General features: G+C 44.1%; 1 protein-coding gene across 1 annotated transcript; it reads left to right on the plus strand.

Annotated features, from left to right (window-relative positions):
- Positions 1-4,270: 4,270 nt before the first annotated feature.
- Positions 4,271-24,428, plus strand: LOC141059919 (START domain-containing protein 10-like). The gene is made up of 6 exons (XM_073556123.1): positions 4,271-4,565; positions 18,346-18,493; positions 18,612-18,715; positions 19,451-19,568; positions 20,714-20,766; positions 23,659-24,428. The coding sequence occupies exons 1-6, from the start codon at positions 4,404-4,406 to the stop codon at positions 23,893-23,895; spliced, it is 822 nt and encodes a 273-aa protein (XP_073412224.1). The 5' UTR covers positions 4,271-4,403; the 3' UTR covers positions 23,896-24,428.
- Positions 24,429-24,812: the final 384 nt, after the last annotated feature.

The raw sequence follows: 24,812 nt of genomic DNA on the forward strand, positions 1-24,812 counted from the left end.
AAATAATTGAGAATAAGAAAAAATTTTTGCCCCAAATTTTTTATTTTCACAAGGGCAAAATAGACCTCACAATCTGTAAAGCAATTTCTCCTGAAGACAGAAATACCTAATATGTGGTTAAAAACTATCATTTGTGCACATTGAGGGCTTTTAAGCAATGAATTGAAATTTGGCTTTTGGAGCAAAAATCTGGCAATAACGGTGTGTGGGTGATGCCACATGCAGAGACCCTAGGGTGCTAGAATAGTATAAAACCCCCAAAGTGATCCTATTTCAAAAATCAGACACCTTAGGGAACTCAAATAGGGTTATAATGAGCAATCTTAACAGCGAGCACTGGTGAGCTTGGGAACTCAAAAAGGCCCGGACATCCACAAAAGACAACCGTGGTGGATGATCACAGAATCCTTTCCATGATAAAGAGAAACCCCTTCACAGCATCCACCCAATTGAAGAAGACTCTCCAGGAAGTAGGTATTTCAGTATCTAAGTCTACTGTAAAGAGAAGACTTCATGAGAGCCAAGTAAAGAGGGTTCACCACAAGGTGCAAAACATTAATCAGTCTTACGAAATGAAAGGCCAAATTAGAATATGCCAAAAAACAACCAAAGAAGCCGCCTGTTTCTGGAAAAGCAAAACTAAGATCGACTTGTACCAGAATGATGGGAAGAAGAAAGTATGGAGAAGACTTGGCCTGGCTCATGATCCAAAGCACACCACATCCTCTGTACCACATGGTGGAGGCAGTGTGATGGCACGGGCATGTATGGCTTCCAACGGCGTTCCGTCACTAGTGGTTATTGATGCTGTGACTGAAGACAGAAGCATTCTCAGGCACAGGAGACATCCATTAATATATTCATAAATTATGTTTGCATCTTTGTGGATCCAAAAAAAAAAATCACTTGTCTTGACGCCCCCCTGCAATTGCTCATTCCAGTTGTCCAGGAGAGAGACTGTCAGGCTCTTGTAGCTTTCATGCCCATAAAAGGTGCTTCTTCTGAAGCATTCCAATGAGGCAAAACTTGTGAGGAAGCATGTGTGAAGGTGCTAATCTCCTGCAGATTTTTCCAGTAGTATAAGATTCATTGCCTTAGGAGAATGCAATTAGTATATACAAAAGTGTAGCCCAACTTCCAGGACGCTTCACAGATCCTTTGCTCAAGTTCTCCTTGCAGCCAGGTACCTAGAGCAGCTGAGCATTGCTATAGTATGGCAAGCTGCCGTTCATTTCTCTCATCTTGACTGTGCTCTTTGTTTGCAGGCGGCGGCAGTACTACTCCTCTCAGTCCTGCGGCTGACATAGAGGCCGATGTGGGAGTGGCCCGATATAACACTTTTGTGTTGTACTGAAGAACTTGGAACCAATGATTTTACCTTGAGTACCAAGAAAAAAAAAAAAAAAAATAGTTGGAGACCATTAGAGGGTGGGGGAGAATCATCTAGCGAGACCAACAGAATTTTCTCCAGTCAGCATATTCCCTCACAAGTGCCACCTACAACCAAAAAAATAGACCTCAAAAGAGATGAGCGGGTGTTTTACAAAGATGGATTTAGCAGGGAAAGCGGTTACCAGTGTGACACGTGTCCTGATAAACCTGGCCTCTGCGTTAGAGAAAGCTTCCGTCGCTACCACACATCCATGGAATGACTGGAGTTTTACTGGCAAATGTGAAGCTGGAGGCATTGTGCTGTATGTGTGTGTGTATATATAGTATGTATATGTGTGTATATATAATATATATATTATACTAAAAGTATGCTGCATATTTCATGGCTTGGGATCAACACAGTAATACCATTATTTCCGGAGATTACAATATTGCTTTTAAATGGACACTAAAGCCACAGATAAACTACTGTAGGGATGTCAATTTTAAAGTGCACGTTACACTCTTTTCCAGCCAGCTATAATCATTCCTGCTTAATTTGTGACCTAAAAAACAACAGGGTGCTCCATCCCATCATTTGGTAAATGGGGTTACATTTGAGCACAGGAAAAATAGCTTTATAAATGTTGGGGTCCATTTCCTCACCTCTCACCATTGTAGAAAAATGTGTCCTCTTGTCCTAAAAATTACAGTTATGCGGGAAAAAAAGGAAATTTTATTTTTTCACACAAATTATGAACTAAATCATTTAAAATGTGAGCTCGAAAGACTCATTACACCCATAAATGAATTTTTTTTTGGGGGGTGCAAGTTAAAAAATGGGGTCACTTATGGGGGATTTCTGATGTTTTGACAGGTCAAGGACTCTGCAAATGCAACATGGCATCCACAATCTATTGCAGCAGCAGGTCTTAGGCTATGTGCACACGGTGCTGATTCTGCTGTGGAATTTTCCGTGCACATTTTGCTAAATCTGCAGGTAAAATGACCTGCGTTTTACCTGCAGATTTAGTGCAGATTTCCCCTGCAGATTATTATAATGGAGCAGATGAAAAACTGCTGCAGAGCTGCACAAAAGATGTGACATGCTGCAGTTTTAAATCTGCACCAAATCTGCGCGGAAAAATCTGCAGCATGTGCACAGCGGTTTTTGTTTTACATAGCCTTGAATGGTACTGTACATCACTTGGTCTGATGGGCGGGGCTTATTCACCTGCTTTCCCCCCCCATCTTGCTCTATGCATTTCTTGTGTAGAGCAAGACAGGGAGGGGGGGAGCAGGTGAATAAGCCCCGCCCATCGGACCGGACAGCGGCAGTTTACATACATCTGAACCGATATAAAAAAGGTATTTATGCATGAAAGGTGCGGGGTCAGGGGGAAGCAAAAGTACTAAGAGAATCCTTATGTGACACACAATTGAATGATATCATTATATGATATCTCAAAAAAGGGGTGACAGATTCCGTTTAAATCAGAAAGTGGTACATTTTGGTTGATATTTGCATTTATTTAAGAAATTATCAAAAATTTGACCAAGAAATTGAAAATTTTGCAATTTTCAAACTTTTGATTTTTATACCCTTAACCCTTTAACGACCACCGATATGCATTAAACCTGCGATGGGGAATAAGGGAACAGCGCCGCTGATTCCCACAGGTGTCAGCTGTACATGACAGCTGACACCCTGCAGTATCAATTTTGCAACCGAGCAGGGGCCAATTAGCCCCATACATACCGCTGTCAATCGCAGCAGAGGTATTTAACTTGTTGCAAGGGAGTCACAAGACCCCCTTAGTAACCATCAGACCTCCACGATGAGAATCGCCGGTGTCGATGGTTACCGGAGTTCGGTGGCCTGTGAGATCCAGCTGAGTCACTGACCGTCTCATACACAGCTGTATACAAGCACTGCACGTAGGAGACAAGTAATCAAAATGAAAATTATACATGTTCCACAGTGAAAAGAAGAAGAAAATATGTAAAAACCCACAAAAAAGTGCACACAAATCACAAAAATCCATTTTGCCACTAAAAATGCAGCGATTGTGATAAAACAAAAATAAATATAAAAAGAGACCGGAGCGAGCCGCTCTATAAAACTGGCATATTATTTATTCTGTTTGGCGAACCGCCGTAAAAAACAAACGCCAAATCCATCGCTTTTTCATCATAGTGACTCAGAAAAAAAGTGAATAAAAAGCCATATGTAAAATAAAATGGTATAAATTAAGACGCCAAACCGTCCCGCAAAACAACAAGCCCTAATATGGCCCAATCAGCAAAAAATAAAAAAACGCTACAGTTCTCAAAATAGGACGATGCAAAAGCAAATTCATTTTACTAAAATATTTTTTTTTAGTTTGCAAAAAGAGCAAAGCACAAAAAAACCCTATAAATCTGGTATTGCCGTCATCGTACCGACCCGACGGACAAATCGGTCTTATCACTTTTACCACACGGTGAATGGCGCAAAAGAAATAACATAAAAACAACTGAATTGTTGGGTTTGGTTCATTCTGCGTCTGGAAAATCTGAATCACTGTCATGAGGTGCAACGTGTCATGAAAACAACAGTCTCGGAATTAGAGCGCTGCAGTCTATCATGTGCTACCATTGCTGCACGCACCAGCCTGAAGGGGCCATCCCAGTCACTACCTGGACCTCCCCCTATGATCACCATGGCGACCGTGCCACACGCAGAACTTCTGAGAGAAGAGGAAGAAAAGCCGGTCATGTACCGACCAATCAGCGCCGGGCGCCAGCACTGGGCGTGGTCAGCAGCTGCCAGGGCGGTGACGCCCCGAGCCTGACACCTGTTACCTGTATTGTCCCGGCAGCCGGAGCACAGCGCGGACCTGGGACTGTGGCGGCTGCTCGTAAGTCAGCCGCTGTGCATGTGACGCGCTCTCCGGGGCGGCTGCAGCGAGCTGGTGTGTACCGGGCACAGGACGCGCCGTCCTCACAGCTGGAAAAGACGCTTCCGTTCAGCACTAGTCAGCGCCCTGCCCATGGCCCGGGAAGTGCCCGAGGTGCCCGATGACTCCCTGTTCCAGTCCTTCCAGGCACAATGCGAGTCCAGCGAGGGCTGGAGCAGTTACTACAGCAAGCCGGGCATCGGGGTGTGGATGAAGCCCCCCAGCGGGAAGAGCTGCCTGGTGCACACCGTCAAGGTGAGCGGAGGCGCTGGTCTGGGTGCTAGGTTATGTGTGGTGGTGATGGGCTCTGATGTGGGTGCCGGGCGCCGTGTGGTGGACTCTGATGTGGGCTCTGACCTGGGTGCCATGTGGTGGTGGGCTCTGTGCTGGGTGCCGTGTGGTGGTGGTGGGCTCTGACCTGGGTGCCGTGTGGTGGTGGACTCTTATGTGGGTGCTGTGTGATGGCGGTGGTGGGCTCTGACGTGGGTGCCGTGTGGTGGTGGGCTCTGACGTGGGTGCTTGGTGCCATGTGATGGTGGGCTCTGACGTGGGTGCTTGGTGCCATGTGATGGTGGGCTCTGACGTGGGTGCTGGGTGCCGTGTGGTGGTGGGCTCTGACCTGGGTGCCGTGTGGTGGTGGGTGCCGTGTGGTGGTGGTGGGCTCTGACGTGGGTGCCGTGTGGTGGACTCTTATGTGGGTGCTGTGTGATGGCGGTGGTGGGCTCTGACGTGGGTGCCGTGTGGTGGTGGGCTCTGACGTGGGTGCCGTGTGGTGGTGGGCTCTGACGTGGGTGCCGTGTGGTGGTGGGCTCTGACGTGGGTGCTTGGTGCCATGTGATGGTGGGCTCTGACGTGGGTGCTTGGTGCCATGTGATGGTGGGCTCTGACGTGGGTGCTGGGTGCCGTGTGGTGGTGGTGGGCTCTGACCTGGGTGCCGTGTGGTGGTGGTGGGCTCTGACCTGGGTGCCATGTGGTGGTGGTGGGCTCTGACCTGGGTGCCGTGTGGTGGTGGTGGGCTCTGACCTGGGTGCCGTGTGGTGGTGGGTGCAGTGTGGTGGACTCTTATGTGGGTGCCGTGTGGTGGTGGGCTCTGACGTGGGTGCTTGGTGCCATGTGATGGTGGGCTCTGACGTGGGTGCTGGGTGCCGTGTGGTGGTGGGCTCTGACCTGGGTGCCGTGTGGTGGTGGTGGGCTCTGACCTGGGTGCCGTGTGGTGGTGGTGGGCTCTGACCTGGGTGCCGTGTGGTGGTGGGTGCCGTGTGGTGGTGGTGGGCTCTGACGTGGGTGCCGTGTGGTGAGTGCTGCCTCTAGAAGACATGGCTTAGCTGGAGCTACTCTAGTCACTGCCTCTTTACTGACCGTGGCACTGTCAGAGACCAGTAGGAGGCGCTCCTACACATGGAGGCATCAGTGCCACAAGACAGCTGATGCCCTTGGAGCTGTAGAATGCCCTCCGAGGAGTGGATCCTCCCCATACACAGGCTGCTCCGGGGGGCTGTGTACAGTGACACGAACAAAGGAGACCGCCATACAGGTGTCATATGTACACGCCCAGATACCAGTCCGCTGTTCTTCCTCTCCCCGTGCTCCCAGTATCAGGCACTGATCCGTCTCTGACTCACTCCTGTCCATAGTTCAGATCTACAGACACTGACTGCCTTGGAGCCGTGGCCTATATGTAAGGCTGAGCGCACCCCTGGCCTCTTGTATCTGGTGAAGCTGCTGTACATGAACTGTCACAATAGACATATAATCTGTCTCTAAAGGGACCCTATGAAGTCCCCAACTCTTGTAAACTCCCTATAAAAGGAACCTGCCAACTGCTTATGACGTTTTGGTCCTTTATGCAGGGTTTCCACTTCCATTACTTTTAATATGACTGCATATAGCTGAGTAAAATGAATGTCTACACATCAGCCTGCCGGGTGCTAGTGGGTCGCCCTCCCAGGGCAGTGGGGTACTCTGTACCCGGCCGGTCCTTCAGAGGGGAATGTCACAGCAGCGGTGACCTGGTCCGTGGCCCTGGGCGCCCATGTAAAAGGGGTTGAGTTGGGAATAAAGTTTATAAGTGAATTGTGACGCCACCTGTGGTGTTCGGCAATGAAGATGTAAGCCGACGCTGCAGACAGATCCTCTGGGACAAATGGTGTAGTGCAGCTATGATGTTGTAGCCTTCCACAGGTAGGGCTGTAGTCCCAGGGCAGTGTAGCTGAATGTTTAGGAAGAGGGTGCAGTGTTTGGCACAGATGTAGCAGTGCTGAGGATGTTGCAGGAAGGAGGCAAAGGACACAACAGGGTGCAGTTTCTTTACCTTTACTGGGCAAACGCAGTCCAGGGTCCTGATTACAGATGGCACAGGAGCAGGCTAGCCTGGAAGCAACTCAGGGATCTCTCTATCAGATGGGTTGTGTAGTCTCCTTCCTAGTGCTGGCTTGAGGTACATCCAGTACTATGTTACACTGAAGTTCCTCCTACTTATCTTCTCTTAGAACTACCTCGTATGGCAGACAGCTGTAGCCCTCTATCTCTCTTGGCTCACCCGTCGCTGTTGTGCCTCTGAGTCTTAGGTGGGAATAGAGCATTTACAGCTTCCTCTTCCTCTGGTTTCTGTTGTAGGACCTTCAGTATCCATACAACTGTGGAGACCAGGCTCCAGACCATGCGCTTTCACTGGGAGGGAGCTCTCTATCCTCAGCTCAACCTCCAGCTTTTCTCCACATGTCTACACTCTTTGCTCTCCTCACACTAACTAATTTCCCTTCCTGGCCCTCAGAGAGCACTCCTCCCCCAATTCTGGTTCAGAGCTCCCTCTGCTGGCCCGGAGTGGGAACTGTGTTGCATGACATGGTTAACTGCTAGAGAGACCCTTCATTGCCTCCAAGCCTGACATCACCCTCCCTAGAGGAAGGCAATGCCACTGTGGTGACCATACTCCTGGGGGCGCCACACTAGTCATCCAGATCAGGACTAGTCTGGCGAGGCGGTCACTCACTGACACTAGTCCAGGATCAGGAGCTGCAGTCTCTTCCCCAGACATGATTGACAGCCCCCACACTGCCGACATCTGCACTTCTGTTCCATCAATCATCCCAGGGGCCTGACTGCAGCTACTGATCCCGGACGTGTCGGTGAGGGCTAGTCCTGTCCTGGATCATCAGCACCCGGCGAGCTGACGTGTAGACTCAAATATATGCGGTTGTATTAAGTATTATAATGGTCACAGGCCACCTAACAGGGTCTATTTACGGCTCATGCCCAAGACTAATAATCAGACAAGTGCTTGCCATCATAGCTTCTATGTTATTGTATTGGGGTTGTACACATGTCTGATATTTTTTTTTCCCCGTTGGTCCGAGGAAATAAAATTGCAGCGTGTATGAGATGCATCCAGTTATTTGATCGCACTTGTCCATTTATGTCTATGGGTCCGTGGATGAAATCAGATCACGCTCTGATGACCCTCTGATGGGTTGGCAGGATGTTTTTATTATTTCTTCACGTCTTAGCAATTCAGAGCACACGCTGTGATTAGCATAATTGGCCCGATCTTCTCAGATGAGAGAAAAATGGTTGTGTGACACTTGTGCTGGGATGGAAAACCTCCTCAGCGCTATCGTGAAGCTCCCTGAATACTAAGGCTGGATTTATACACCCTCTTGTCGTGGTCCGAGTACGGATTGGCCATTGGTATCCTAACCCGAACTCGTATACGCCAAAGAGGCTGCTGCGTTCGGGTCAGGAGAACCGTAGCTGGTCAGTGCATCACAGGCTGCGACACATGGACGTGTGTCTGCAGCGCAACAGTGTGTAACGTGCACAGTGCTAGGATTTGGCTCTGCTTGCCCTTTTGATTGGTCATCCCCTAACTGTAAGCCCCCATACTTGTGCTGACTAGCTTCTCTCAGTAGAAAATGAATAGAAGTGGATGAGCTCGTCTGCTCATGAGCACAAGCATTAAAATCCCATACTTGTGATCACGAGTTCCCGACTGCTCAGATCGACTGGCAGAGCCAAATCCTAACAGTGTGAGTGTTACACGTTTGTTAGTATTCCGTATGCCGCGCCGTTTGGTGAAAGTTTACCCTGGTGTGGAAAATCTCTTTAATTATCCATGCAGTTTTTGTGAAATCTGATGACAGATGCTCTTTAAATCAGCGACAGGATATGGAAACGTAGTCAGAGCTTAATGGTCCCAGACTCTTAGGTTTCCTGCCCTCACTAATGCCAAGGTACAAGCTTGGAAAAGAAAATTGTATTTTTCACTCTTCAACCCTGCAGCAATGCTCTTCTGTTACCTCGAGGTAGAAAATCCCAGGGATCAATGCTCCCTCCATGTGACAGATCTGTTGTCTGTACCTAGATCAGTAGGGTGCAGGCTTGGACTGGTCCATAGGGGTACAGGGGAATCCCCCGGTGGGCCCCTGTGCAAATCAGGGGGCCCCCAACCTTACTGTATGGGCAGTACTTGTCCTAATTCACTTGATTCACTCTTTTCAGAAAAAAGCAGCATCTCATCATTCATTAACCAAACTACCCAGCTTATCATTATATAGAGCTATAGGTAAATTTGTTAACCAGGGTCGTGTAACATTTGTATACAGGTGAAAAGTGGGCCCCAAAAGTCAATGCTACTGGTGGGCCCTTGGCATCCCAGTCCGACACTGGTAGGGTGAAGCAGGATTTTGTTTCTGGCACTTAGACTCAGTTTGTTGCCTGGCTGACGGCATGTCATCACTGCTGTGTGAACAGGGCTGATGGGATTATTTCAATTTTCCAGATGACCGAAAAAGAAAATCTTTGTATGAAGTCTGCCTTATGCTTTTCAGAGGAAGTTGTTGAAATGCAGTAAAATTAAATAGATTTTCTGTGACTGTACAGGAAGTTTGTCACAAAAATAGAGGAAGTTGTGATGTCTGCGCTCCGGGCACCGAGCCGCCTGTGCTATATGTAATGTACACCCCCAGCTTCTGATTCATGAAATCTGACGACACAGGGCGACTATCACAGACGGCAGAATAGGGCTGATCAGAGAGAAGTGCCAAAAATCTCCATATAGCTGCAGTTCATGGTGTGCGGGGCTTATCTTCATGGCATCTTCTGTGCCTCCTGCACTACTGCACATTGGGTTTATTGTACCTTGCTAGCCGGGAACTGTGTTCTACAAACACTTCCATTATAGCCAACTTTGTTTTTTTTTTTTAACCATTTCAACTTTAACATCTTGAAATACCTAATATTCGGGTACTTCCAAGTAGTCTGGGAACGCATCAGATTTTCAATCTGCCATGCACTCCTCCCCCGTTGTGGATGTTTGTTTTTTTTTTTTTTTTTTTTAAATAAAATCTCATACCCCCAAGCTGCATAAAACAAATCTATGCTTCCAATTTCATAATATGTCAATTTATGCAGCTGCTTTTCACAGCACACTTCACCCTTTGCAATGCAGAGAGAAATCTGCAGCGAATCGGCAGCATTTCGGTAGCAAAATTACACCGTGGCGGAGTCTTTTGTAGGTGAAACGGCCAGTGTAGTGTCACCGCCAAGCTGTGCTGGTGTGCTGAAAGACTCCTTGATTCAAGGCTATTACCTAAACTGCACAGCAGATGCTAAAATGCATGGGAATACTACTTTACATGGGCACTGCCCACCTGAACATATCACGGTCTGCCTTTGACTCTGCAAGCAAGTTTTAGGATATGTGCACACGTTCAGGATTTGCAGCAGAAAAATCTGCTACAAGTCCTGATGTGTTGGTAGGAAACACCCTGCTTAATATGCAATTTTTTATTTTTTTACATCTACAGCAAAAACGCTGAAAGAAATTGCCATGTTATTGACTGGGGCCGGAGGGAGCAGCAGCTGTTGGCCTCAGCAGACCCAGATCTGCTCTGCAGTTCATGCAATTACAGGGGGAAGTCATGATAATTAAAATGTGTTTTTATATTAAAATGCCATCCAAAGGTCTTTGTGCCTACCCATAAAGTCATAAATATATGAACTTGATAAAAAAAAAACAAAAAAAAACATTCAATACAAATAATTGTAACAGGAACAGAATTTAAAATGTATGTCAGTGACGCTGAGGTCTTAAAATAAATCTGAAAGAAATGTAAAAGACAGAACTATCTTGTGCTTCCTTATTTTCTTCTGATATTAGGAAAAAAAAAAAGGATAGCAGTATAAAAAAAGATATTTAATTTAGTCTCTACGCATCATGTAAAAAAGAAAAGAGGCAAATGTTATTTTACAGCTCTTAAAGGGAACCTGCCAGCAGGCTTTAGCTATATAATCTGAAGACAGCATGAGATGGGGACTGAGACACAGAGTTGAATGATGTGTCCTTTATTACTGTGTGGGGGTGTTTACTTATAGTGAAGGTTTTATCATTTGTGTTTAGCATTGCCTGCAGTACACTAATCCGAGCATGCCCCCTCCCACATGATAAGCAGCTCAATGTGTACAGATCTATATACAGTGCCTTGCGAAAGTATTCGGCTCCCTGGAACTTTTCAACCTTTTCCCACGTATCATGCTTCAAACATAAAGATCCCAAATGTAAATTTTTAGTTTCAACAATTTTATTGAAATGAAAACATCACTTAACATGAAATACAATCACATTCGAGTACAAGGATCCCCTCGCAGGGGGAATACATAGAAAGAAAAAGGCACTTAAAGTCATACGGTATCCTTGACTACAGAATCTTTGTTTAGAATATGTGTAGAAAGACAGTTATAACACAACTAAGTTAAACTTAAAGGGATGGGAAGGGAATGTGGGGAATTTAAAGTGAGTGTCGATAATACGAGATATACCAACGTGGGAAACCAGTGTACCTGCTTTAGAGTCTTTGATTGTAAGGAGCCACTGCCATGCCAGTATATTATATAAAGATAACATTTTGGAAAGGTCATCATCTCTATGTGCCTGAATCCAAGGATCCCAGATACCTCGAAAGTTTTCGAAGGAATCATATCTGATGGCTTCTATTTTCTCATATAACATTATCAGATTGACCCTTCTCCTCACCTGCGTAATTGCCAGCAGATGGAAAACTAGAACGCTCTCAATGTGATTTCTTGTTGCCATGGCAATAAAGTCGACGAGACGGCAAGTCCTATTGTCCAAATGTAAATTTTTGGTGTAGAATCAACAATAAGTGGAACACAATTGTGAAGTCGAACGAAATTTATTGGTAATTTTACATTTTTGTGGAAATTCAAAAACTGAAAAGTGTGGCGTGCAATATTATTCGGCCTCTTTACTTTCAGTGCAGCAAACTCACTCCAGAAAGTTCATTGTGGATCTCTGAATGATCCAATGTTGTCCTAAATGACTAATGATAAATATAATCCACCTGTGTGTAATTAAGTCTCCGTATAAATGCACCTGCTCTGTGATAATCTCAGGGTTCTGTTTGATGCACAGAGAGCATCATAAAGACCAAGGAACACAACAGGCAGGTCCGTGATACTGTTGTGGAGAAGTTTAAAGCCGGATTTGGATACAACATGATTTCCAAAACTTTAAACATCCCAAGGAGCACTGTGCAAGCGATCATATTGAAATGGGAGTATCATACCACTGCAAATCTACCAAGACCCGGCCGTCCCTCTAAACTTTCATCTCAAACAAGGAGAAGACTGATCAGCGATACAGCCAAGAGGCCCATGATCACTCTGGATGAACTGCAGAGATCTACAGCTGAGGTGGGACAGACTGTCCATAGGACAACAATCAGTCGTACACTACTCAAATCTGGCCTTTATGGAAGAGTGGCAAGAAGAAAGCCATTACTCAAAGATATCCATAAAAAGTGTTGTTTAAAGTTTGCAACAAGCCACCTGGGAAACACACCAAACATGTGGAAGAAGGTGCTCTGGTCAGATGATACCAAAATCGAACTTTTTGGCAACAATGCCAAACGATATGTTTGGTGTAAAGGCAACACAGCTCATCACCCAGAACACACCATCCCCACTGTCAAACATGGTGGTGGCAGCATCATGGTTTGGGCCTGCTTTTCTTCAGCAGGGACAGGGAAGATGGTTAAAATTGATGGGAAGATGGATGGAGCCAAATACAGGACCATTCTTAAAGAAAACCTGTTGGAGTCTGCAAAAGACCTGAGACTGGGACAGAGATTTGTCTTCCAACAAGACAATGATCCCAAACATAAAGCAAAATCTATAATGGAATGGTTCACAAATAAACGTATCCAGGTGTTAGAATGGCCAAGTCAAAGTCCAGACCTGAATCCAATCGAGAATCTGTGGAAAGAGCTGAAAACTGCTGTTCACCAACGATCTCCATCAAACCTCACTGAGCTCGAGCTGTTTGCCAAGGAAGAATGGGCAAGAATTTCAGTCTCTCGATGTACAAAACTGATAGAGACATACCCCAAGCGACTTGCAGCTGTAATCGCAGCAAAAGGTGGCGCAACAAAGTATTAGGTTAAAGGGGCCGAATAATATTGCACGCCCCACTTTTCAGTTTTTGACTTTTTTAAAAATTTAAAATGACCAATAAATTTCGTTGAACTTCACAATTGTCACACTTGTTGATTCTTCACCAAAAATTGACATTTGGTATCTTTATGTTTGAAGCATGACATGTGCGAAAAGGTTGAAAAGTTCCAGGGGGCCGAATACTTTTGCAAGGTACTGTACAGTCTGGTGCGGGCAGGGCTAGCTTTCTCAGCTCTGCTGTGTTGATGAATCTAAAAACTGATTAGTATCAGAATCGCTGTACCCAGTAATCTAAGTAGTGAATTGTTGTGATCACAGTCTCTTCTCCTATGTTATGCTGCTCTCTGAGAAGAGGGATGTGGATACCACAGACACGATCAAGAGTCCGTTTTATATTAAAAATATAATTTATTGAAAACTTAAATATTAAATAGAAAACGACAAATGTGGGGTACATCTAGTGCAACCATCAGACACAAAAGTGCAGATAAAAAGCAAAGGTACCCTAACCCATGGAACAAAAGATGGCAGGTACGGAGGAATGCCAATATGACCACCTCCAAACTAGTTACTTGGCAATGACCAATAATAAATTTTTGTCTCTAGCTAAATATGTATATGCCTAAAAAGAAAAGTGTCTCATATAATATGTAGAAACACAAACCAAAGATTTGACATTATTTGGATATAATTGTATGGATGTTTAGCCATGTTGCTGCTTTTCATTAGCTTGTTTCATTATGCTCTCAGATGAGGTAGCATAAACCTGTTTACAAAATCCCTTTAAAACCGTACATTCCAGAAAAAAAAGTAATAACTTTTTATTAAAGGTTTCTAAAAATTTTAAATAAAAAAAAAAAAAATTAGATGAAAAGGGACAAGCACAGGCTAAGTATATGTATTAGGCAACATATGGCTTTCAAATCCTGGGCGCAAGCAGGGTACTAATACCTACAGAGATGTATGTAACTCTGCTTCATGTAAATGTTTGGTGCCAGGTGGGCTGACCAAATAATGGGAACAAGAATGGGTACAATCAGGAGTAAGTGGGGGAAGAGCAATAGAGGAAGCCAATAAGAACAGTCCTTGCAGATCCTGGTCAGCGTGGCAGATGTGGACCCAGATAATATAGCCATATAATGATCAGGTATCACAGAAGTGATATGCCACCAATGAGTCAAGCATTTCTTTGATGGGCTGTAGTGATACTGCGGCGAACCCTGGAGTCCTGTCCCTGGCAGCTGGCACCCACCTGGGATGGGTTTTGCACCATCTAACATTTTTTTGCTCAGTGATAATCTCATGGTGGAGACACCTAATGGATAATTAGAAAAATATATTTTTATGTATCTGACCTTGTCTATCATATAAGCCATGTCACTTGGCATCTGCCAACAGTTTGTCTCCCCCCTATAGAAATAATGTGGACGTTGGTGAGCAGTCATGTCTGTGGATAACTGCAGACGCATTCATTGTAGGTGTGACCTGAGTGTATTCTGCGTACATACAGTATATGATGCCCTCATACATTACAATGCTAGATTTAGTGCAACGCGTTACAATGTGGATATGAGGAAACTGTTGACTTGTCTTCAAGTTTTGATCTGTTGATGGTGACGACCTAATGTTAACTGAAATGAAGGTGCAGAGGGCTGTGGTGGATAGTCTGTACTCTGATGAATCCGCCGAACAGATGTTTAAAAGTCCGTACAATGTAGTTTTCCGAGAGCACATCACAGCCAAAGGGTCACATGTCTGTGTTTTAATAATCTGTGATGTCCACATGACAGGACCTATGCACCAAGCGTTAATGCACCTCTTTATAAGGATGCCATCATCAGAAAATGACCTATTGTTCAAATTGGGCTTGTGCGATGCACTTATTTCTTTTTTTAATTGGCATTGGTTTTTTTTTTCTTCATACCATGATCATTTATTAAAAAGAAGCAAAATTTGTAATCTTGCAATGTTAACACTGGCCACTGAGACTTTTTAGACATGTACATCCTGTCCTTTTGATAGTTTTTACCAAGGCTTTGATATCATCATAGGCAGGATAAAGTGACAGGTAACACCTCCTATAAGGCCCCCTTCACACATCCTGATTTTTCCAGTACTGGAAAAACTAGTACTGGTGCTATCCGTGTTCGTGTGCTGCATCAGTGTGACAAATACCGGCGCGTGGTAAAAGCAGTACAGTTAGTGCTGTTCCCAGGTGCCGACTACTGAATGCAGCTCTCATCATTGGTGCCTGGTCTCCCTGAAATCAGCGAGACCAGATGACGCTGATGAGACTTGTAGACAGCACCGCCTTCGGTGTATTGCACTTATAAAATAAAGAAAAACTGGGGCCCCCATTAATTTTCCTAACCAGCTGAGGGAAAGCTGACAACTGGGGGCTGGTGTTAATATTCTGGGAAGGGGCCACTAGCCCTGATGCTTCCCAGGCTATTAATATCAACTCAAAACTGTTTCCTTAGCCTTTACTGGCTATCATAGGGTGAACCGCCTGAAAAAAAATGATGTGCAGACTCCCTTATAATTACTAACCAGCAAAGGCTAAAGCTGCGGGCTGATAGTAATAGACTGGGACGGAGCCATGGATATTTTCCTCCTTCCAGACTAAGATCATCAGCTTTCAGCTTCCCAAAAAAATGGCACATCCAAGTAGCAAGTGGGGTAATAGTTGTGGGGTTAAGGTCAGCTATTTTTTTGTCCGCTGACATAAAGTCCAGCGGTTAGTAATATAGAGGTGTCTATTTGACACCCCCATTACTAACACCATAGTCAAATTTAATAAAGACACAGACCATGTAAAATCCTTTAACTGAAATAAACATTCTCCAAACCTTTTTACCCATTTATTAACCAAAAAATTAAAATAAAAAAGCAAAGTTATACTCCCCTTTCTGCCAATAATGCATAATGCTCATGTCCCATGACGAGCCCCATCTCTGCTACATCCAGATGGTGTGGTGAGCGATGACATCAGTGATGACAGCTCACTACGTCAGCTGGAACATGCTGAGCTGATCGTGAGAACGTGGCTTCGTGTAATTGGCTGTGATAAGGTTTCCGCCGGTCATAGGCAGCGGTTATCACGCTCAGCCTGTTCAGGATGACGTCGAGAACTGTCGCATCACTGATGTCATTGCTCACCACAGCATCTAGATGTAGCTGAGTTGGGGATCATCGTGGAACAGGAGCATTATGGATTATCGGCGGAAAGGTGACTATAACTTTTTGCATTTAATTTTTTTTTGTTAATAAATGGGTAAAAGATGGTCAGGGAGGGTTTATTTTTCATAAAAGGATTTTACTCTGTGTCTTTATTAAATTTTTACTTTGCGGGTAATAATGAAGTTGTCTAGTAGACACCTCTCCTTTACTAACTCCTGGGCTTGATGTAAGTGAACCAAAAATAGCTGACATCAACCCCACAACTATTACCCACTTGCCTCCGCACCAGTGCAAGTGGGAAGAATGGAGGCTAAGTGCCTGAATTGGTGCATCTAATGGATGCACCATTTCTGGGGTGACTGAGGGCTGATCTTATTCTGGGAGGGGGCCCAATATCCATGTTCCTGTCCCAGCCTATTAATATCAGCCCCCAGATGTCTGTTTTGCCTTTGTTGCTAAGTAAATATAGGGGGGAAACCACATCATTTTTGGAGGGGGGGTAATAACCAATAAAGGCTAAACAAACACCTGTGAGCTGATATTAATAGCCTGGGAAACTTCATGGCTATTACCCCTTCCCAGAATAGTAACAGCGGATGTTGGCTTTCCCTCAGCTGGTTAGAAAAATTAAGGGAGACCTCACACATAGATTAAAAAAAAATTAAGAACTTTTATAAGCGCGATGCACAGACGGTGGTGCTGACTACATGTCTCACGAGCATCGCTGATCGGAGGGAGACCAGGCGACAATGATGAGAGCTGTATTCTGCACCTGGGAACAACGCTAATTGTAATGCTTTTCCTAGGTGCCGGTATGTGTCACACTGATGACACATGGAAAAAATTATGTGCATAAACATAAAATGCCTGGATTTGAAGGGGTTATAGCTCACATCATATGTAGACCCTCTGGCTGGTTAATTTTGTGACTTTTTTTCAGCAGCTTTCTGTTTAATAAGACAATGTTTTCCCATTCTGAGCTGTTCTAAGCACCTATGAGTGTTGATTGGAATCGCGCCTGGTTCTCACCGTATGTAGGAAGTAGCATCAATTCTTCTCCATCTCTGTCCCCACCGCAACGTCTGCTTCAAGATTCAGATAAAGAAAGTTGCCGACTTGTATAACTCCAGTGTGCTCATAACGTGTTATAGGGAGACTATACACAATCTCCCACCACTCAATGCTATCCTCGAAAGTATGCCACCAAATATCATCTCCTAATCCATCTGTCCCATTCACGCTCACCAGGCTGACCACCCACATCTGCCTGCAAATAGTGAAGGAGACAAAGTGCACACATGGTGGTACACTGGAGGGGAGAAGTGATGGACAGTCGCCACATTATAGTCCTCAGCGGTGCTTCCTTTGCAGGGAAGGCCTTGTTCTTCGCTCTGGTTGATGGAGGCATTAACTACACAACAGGCAAATACAGTGCACACTGTAGCAAATACAAACATGCCTCAGCAACTTGATCCTCCATGATCAAATATCTAGGCCCAGTTTATCAAAATCAGCATTTTTCATGCTGGTTTTGATGAGAACATGTGCCGGAGTCTGATGTTCCTGATTTATGAAGAGGCATGGACTTCTGTTTGTCAAAAAAAAAAAAAAAAGGGATCCAGCTCAACAAACTGTGAAATGGCTTTTATTCACAAAGTGCTTGGTGGAGGATAGAACTTCAGTGCTACAGCTTACATGGCATGCAACATATACGTGTTTCAGGTAATCTGGAACAGTTCTGTAAGTGCCTCACCACAAATCCTACTCCAGTCCTTACCTGAGTAAGACTTGTGTTAGTGGTGGATCGTTCGCAAATGAGCCGTTCTAAAGAGCCGGCTCCCTACTGTAAACGATCGTAGCAGGCATCCCAGTGAGAGTCATTGATAGTCCCTAAATGGCGCTCATGGGTGTAAAATAATGATATTCAGCAGATGAAACCTCGCCAACCCAGTCATTTCATTGGCTAGCGGTAGGTGGGAGGGGTTTCAGCTGCGGTAAGTTGATTTTAAATATGCGTTTACTTGTGGTGAACAAATATAATAGGTAGCTGCTTGGGATCTCTTTTTGGTGAGTGTTACCAAATGATTTAGATCACCAAAAAGAGCCAGACTGCCCGTCACTAATTTGTGGCGTAGCGAATACATGAATTTGACGAGTGGCGGTCACTATGCGCCAGCTTTGCCGGAACTGGGTGAAAATGGCACGAGTGCCGAAAATCGCATAATGTTAGCACCGCCTCCAGCTGTGCCAAAATTAAGCTTTGATGAACCTGGCCACGTGTCAGATGTTTTCTGAAATGTTAGGTGCACTTTCATCCCTTCGTACTGTATCCTGGCTGTAATAGATCTTGTCCTAGTCATAAGCATTTTTTTTCTTCTATTTTCAGGGGTCCATGAAATTCCCAGATGTCCCAGCCGAAATTGTATATGATGTTTTACATGATACAGACTATCGCAAGAAGTGGGACGTAAACATGATAGAAACTCGGGACATTGCTCGGCTCTCGGTGAATGCCGATGTGGGATATTACTCCTGTGAGTTGAAAGCAGTAGTAGATGAGTAGAAAACCACATCATATCTAGAAGACAGTCCAGCTCCTCCACTGTTGTCCTTCTATTCCTCTCATGTTGTGAACATTTTCATTCTTCCTAGGGAAGTGCCCTAAACCTGTGAAGAATCGTGACGTGGTGACATTACGCTCCTGGCTGGTATTGCCCGATTGCTATATGATCATCAATTTCTCTGTGAAGCATAGTGTAAGTCTGAGAGCCCTTATTAGATAGGCCGGACGCAATGATTTGCCAGAGCTGTGGGAAATTGCTGCTGTATATTTGCTACTTGTTCACGACTGTTTTGAAATTGGCGGTTATTTAAAAAAGGGGGAAAATAAGACGAAGGTGGTAATTTATCCAGACTGGCATTTTATGCGTCTACTGGAGTAATATGTGCCAAACCAGTTAAAAATGAGAATCCTTCTTTCCCTCTGGATTTCTGGCGTACATATACTCCACTTTCTTCTTAAATGTAATAATGGTGGTAATTTCTAAACCAGTACATTTACGTGGACTCTTCATCTAACGATTATTCACGCGACTGATTTTTTTTTTTTTTTCTTGAATTCTGTCCACTTTAAAAAAAACAAAAAAACAATGTCTGAAATCAGAGTGCAAACTGACCCTCTAAAAGATCAATTTTAGCTTGGACACAGATTCATCAGTTTGATTAAAAAAACAAAATGCAGACTTGGATTCCTATCTCAGGATGCAAATTGCCAACTGATGTCTGTGGAGACAAAAAAAACAAACCAGATCAGTTAAATGGATGGTCCAAATCATCCAATTTTTTTTATATTCTTAAATAAAATCCTTCCATTGGGTGTTTCCAGGGATTGAACAATGGAGAAGAACATTTGCATAAAAACATATTGTGCTAGATGGTAACTGGACGATTGTGAAATAAGGTATGAATTAACCTCTGAATGTCTGTCCCAGATGTATCCACCCAGACGAGACTTGATCCGGGCAGTGTCCTTCCTTGCGGGATACCTTATTAAAGTCAATGGTCCTACAAGCTCTACTCTTACGTACCTGGCCCAGGTAGATCCTAGAGGTAAGCTTCAGGTTCACCACAATCATTGGGTATAACAGCATGTAATTCAGATCAGAATTCACAACACATCTAATCTACATGCTTAATTTACACACATGTATTGCTAACGTCCCTGTCCATTTATTGTTCATACAGTAACCAAGGGTAAGAACCAGACTACCCCGTTATCGCCTATCAACAGGACAGGTGATATTGTGCTGATTGGTAGATGCCCGACCGCTTGGACCTGTAACGATCAGCAGATCAAGGGATTTCTATCCCTGAAGATGATGTGGCAGGTTGGACGCTGGACCGTTTCTCCATTCGCTCTCTCCATTCATTCTCTATTGGGCTTCTGGAGAAAAAACAGCAGCGCTTGGCAGCTCCATAGGGAATGACTAGAGCGGTGGTCTGACATGCGCACTGCTGCCTCATTCTAATAGGGATGAAAGTTCCCCATTCTGCCACTTGGTGCTGGTCCCAGTGGTCGGACCCCACTGTTCAATAAGTCAACTATCCTGTGTATAGTTGATAACTTGTTTTATCTGTACAATCACTCTAATGCCGGGGTCACCCTTGCGAATGTGATGCGAGAAACTCGTGGTTCACTACCCGGCACTGCCGCCTGCACTCAGACTGGAGTGTGTGGCTGCATGTATTTCCATGCAGCTGAACGCTCCAGGCCCAAGTGCTGGCGGCAGTGCCAGGTATTGATGCGATAGACTCTCATCACAATCGCAAGTATGACCCCGGCATTAGAGTCTTTCAGAAGAACACAAAGCAAAATGAACCTGTGAAAACATCAGACTTTATGAAAAAGGTGTCTGATTGTAGGGGGCTCACTGGAGAGCCCACCAGTCACAAGGCTTCCAAATTCCACATTTCAAAGCGTTGATTGAGCATGTGCACTGCTGCTCCATTATTGACAGCCTGTGGACCTGATGGAGATAGCTGTGTGCTGTACTTGCCTACATCCTTTGAATACAGCGCCAGTTCACACGCTGAGCCACCCCTCTAATGATAGGGGGGACACAAGACCCTATGGGTCTAGCGACTGGTGAGAGGCCATTCTATCTGGTAACTTGTTAGAACCTCAATACCCATTAAAAGTTGGTTGCTCTCCATGTGCAGTAAGTCAGCTTGTTTACTTCTTTTTGCCTTTTTAGGTTCCTTACCAAAATGGGTTGTTAATAAATCCTCCCAGTATTTGGCACCAAAGGTGAGAGTGCTTAGGTCTGTAATTTGTATATTACTAGGCTGCTATTAGGGGTAATACAGGTACATTGTCGCATCTCGATCACGGCTGTAATATCAGACCTTTTTTAGGTTAACGCAGCAAGGGACATGGCCTAATACAGGTTATGTTCACACGTGTTTTGTTTTTTTTTTTTTAATGGAAAGTGTAAGCTGCTTCTAAAATGCAGGATTTGCTTAGTTTTTGGTGCTTTTTTCGTAGTTTTTGCTGCTGCGTTTTCGTCAGGGTACATTTGTCTCTTGTGCATGCTGATCAAGTTTAGTGCATAAAAAAATAATCTGATTCAACTTCATAAGGTTTTTGCAGCAAAACCTGATACCTTCGTTCTTTGCTTAGTTTTTGCACTACCCATTGACAAATGGGTGGAAAACGCTGAGAGAAGTGACATGCTGCATTTAGCAAAAACCAGGCTCTTATGACAAAACAGTCAGGCAAAAAAAAACCAATTTCTGAAATCTCACTGACTTTGCTGGTACTGTGAAATGCAAATACAAATTTGTATTAAAAGCTGAAAAAAAAACCCACTGCAAATGCAACGTGCCTGACAGCTGTGTAAAAGCAAAGCGGTCTCCTTCATGCATATGCTTTTTAAAAAAAAAAAAATAAAAAATAATGTTCAAGGACCTTTTTCAAATGCTTTTCATTGGGGTTTGCAACAAATTTATTTTTTTCCTCTGGCTTTATTTTCTTCTTAGCCTAGTTCTCAGCCTATGGAAGAACTAAACAAAAAGCATGGTGCGTTTAAAAAAAAATTAAAATATATATTATGTAAAACAACAAATACACCAATATTAAAAAACATTGGTATATCAATTGCACATGTTTTTTGCTGTGCGGTGTTGGTGCGGCGGTCTCGTGTTACCCACAAATATAAGTAATGAAGAATAACGTCCAGCGAATAATCAAAAGATAAAACTTTTAATGCAAACAATGGTTAAAATTCCATTTAAACAATGTCCAGCACAATACACACACTGGCTCAATGCCGCTAATGATCATGATTAAGACCCACAGGTCGAAACACGTTGATCATTAGCGGCATTGAGCCGTTGTCTGTGTGGAGCAATATGAAGCAAGCTGGACATCAAGATGGACTAAAAGTGGTGAGCTGACTTCTCATATTTTTCCAAATCTACAGTGCCTTGCGAAAGTATTCGGCCCCCTGGAACTTTTCAACCTTTTCCCACATATCATGCTTCAAACATAAAGATCCCAAATGTAAATTTTTGGTGAAGAATCAACAAGTGGGACACAATTGTGAAGTTGAATGAAATTTATTGGTTATTTTAAATTTTTGTGGAAATTCAAAAACTGAAAAGTGGGGCGTGCAATATTATTCGGCCCCTTTAACCTAATACTTTGTTGTGCCACCTATTGCTGTGATTACAGCTGCAAGTCGCTTGGGGTATGTCTCTCAGTTTTGTACATCGAGAGACTGAAATTCTTGCCCATTCTTCCTTGGCAAACAGCTCGAGCTCAGTGAGGTTCGATGGAGATCGTTTGTGAACAGTAGTTTTCAGCTCTTTCCACGGATTCTTGATTGGATTCAGGTCTGGACTTTGACTTGGTCATTCTAACACCTGGAAACGTTTATTTGTGAACCATTCCATTGTAGATTTTGCTTTATGTTTGGGATCATTGTCTTGTTGGAAGACAAATCTCCGTCCCAGTCTCAGGTCTTTTGCAGACTCCAACAGGTTTTCTTCAAGAATGGTCCTGTATTTGGCTCCATCCATCTTCCCTGTCCCTGCTGAAGAAAAGCAGGCCCAAACCATGGTGCTGCCACCACCATGTTTGACAGTGGGGATGGTGTGTTCTGGGTAATGAGCTGTGTTGCCTTTACACCAAACATATTGTTTGGCATTGTTGCCAAAAAGTTTGATTTTGGTTTCATCTGACCAGAGCACCTTCTTCCACGTGTTTGGTGTGTCTCCCAGGTGGCTTGTTGCAAACTTTAAACGACACTTTTTATGGATATCTTTGAGAAATTACTTTCTTCTTGTCACTCTTCCATAAAGACCAGATTTGCGCAGTGTACAACTGATTGTTGTCCTATGGACAGACTGTCCCACCTCAGCTGTAGATCTCTGCAGTTCATCCAGAGTGATCATGGGCCTCTTGGCTGCATCTCTGATCAGTCTTCTCCTTGTTTGAGATGAAAGTTTAGAGGGACGGCCGGGTCTTGGTAGGTTTGCAGTGGTATGATACTCCTTCCATTTCAATATGATCACTTGCACAGTGCTCCTTGGGATGTTTAAAGATTTGGAAATCATGTTGTATCCAAATCCGGCTTTAAACTTCTCCCCAACAGTATCACGGACCTGCCTGTTGTGTTCCTTAGTCTTCATGATGCTCTCTGTGCTTCAAACAGAACCCTGAGACTATCACAGAGCAGGTGCACTTATACGGAGACTTGACTACACACAGGTGGATTATATTTATCATTAGTCATTTAGGACAACATGGGATCATTCAGAGATCCACAGTGAACTTCTGGAGTGTGTTTACTGCACAGAAAGTAAAGAGGCCGAATAATATTGCACGCCCTACTTTTCAATTTTTGAATTTCCACAAAAATTTAAAATGACCAATAAATTTTGTTCAACTTCACAGTTGTGTTCCACTTGTTGATTCTTCACCAAAAATTTACATTTGGTGTCTTTATGTTTGAAGCATGATATGTGGGAAAAGGTTGAAAAGTTCCAGGGGGCCAAATACTCTCGCAAAGCACTGTAAGTACACTGGACATCACTGACATATCTGAATACTGATCAGTCTAGGTGGCCTGTCCTCTTCTGTCTGCTACATCTGATCCCGGTCTCTGCTCTCCCTTCTTGCTGACCCTTGTTAATCCAGGTTCTGCGAAAACTGCACAAGGCTTGCTTACAATACCCAGCCTGGAAGAAAAAGAATAACCCAGAGTTTAAGCCCTGGCTGAACCCAGAACAGAACACGTTACCCCGCATATCCCTTGATGAGCTCTCCCTGCAGAGAGCAGAGTCCCTAGAACATGTGGATGAGAGTCAGGTGTGCGAGGATAAAGACGACCGAGGAGACAGTGACGACGAGGAGGGGAAGAAGGCAAAGCGATGATCAACAACCAAGGTGCGATGCAGAGGAATACACGGTTTACAGATCGCTTCCTTTTCCTGAAATGACGCTCATGGCACACAAACACTGCTTTATTAATCTAAAGGAAAGGCTTACATCGCACTCTTAAAGCTACTCAGAACCGTAGTGGCTTTTGACGTCCATTTTGGTTTACAGCCCACTTTCACTAGATCAGGGGGGTTTATGTTTTGGACTGGAGATGGAGACTAGTGGAAAGTGCCTAAATATATGGGACTGGTGATCTGGACAATCTGACAGTAATTAACTGAAGTGAATCCATATCATTGTAATAGAATGAGCTGAATGCAGATGGTTGTCTTCCAAATTGTCGAGGACCTCAGACTCTTCATTCTACAAACCTGTCGGGAGCGCTGAGCCTGAATCTGTTTATTATCACTTGAATTTTTATATTTAGTTTTAACAGCTTTCTCCTTGGCAACAGATTAATCATTAATGAAAGACATTGTCAATGAGTAGGTTTGGTGCAGTGCGGTTTTCTGCTACTTATGAACACAGCAGAACACTGCCTTAGAGCAGGGTTCCCCAACTCCAGTCCTCAAGGCCCACCAACAGATCATGTTTTCAGGATTTCCTTTGTATTGCACAGGTGAAGCAATTATCCCCTGAGCAATAATAAGGAAATCCTGAAAATATGATCTGTTGGTGGGCCTTGAGGACTGGAGTTGGGGAACCCTGCCTTAGAGTATAGACTTAAAGAAGCACTCCCATGAATATTTTTTTTATTAAATGTGTGCATGTAATGTAGTGTGTGTGTTTTAATATGCTCTCCTACCGTCGGTCTTCTCATTGACATCATCACTCTGCAGTCTGGCTAGGTCACCCTGTGCTCTACGTTGACACGGAAGTGGCTTTTACAATATAAGTCTATGGAGCGTCAG

Source organism: Dendrobates tinctorius, unplaced genomic scaffold (assembly GCF_039654945.1).
Source record: "Dendrobates tinctorius isolate UK_male_01 unplaced genomic scaffold, ASM3965494v1 ptg000231l, whole genome shotgun sequence".
NCBI lineage: Eukaryota > Metazoa > Chordata > Amphibia > Anura > Dendrobatidae > Dendrobates > Dendrobates tinctorius.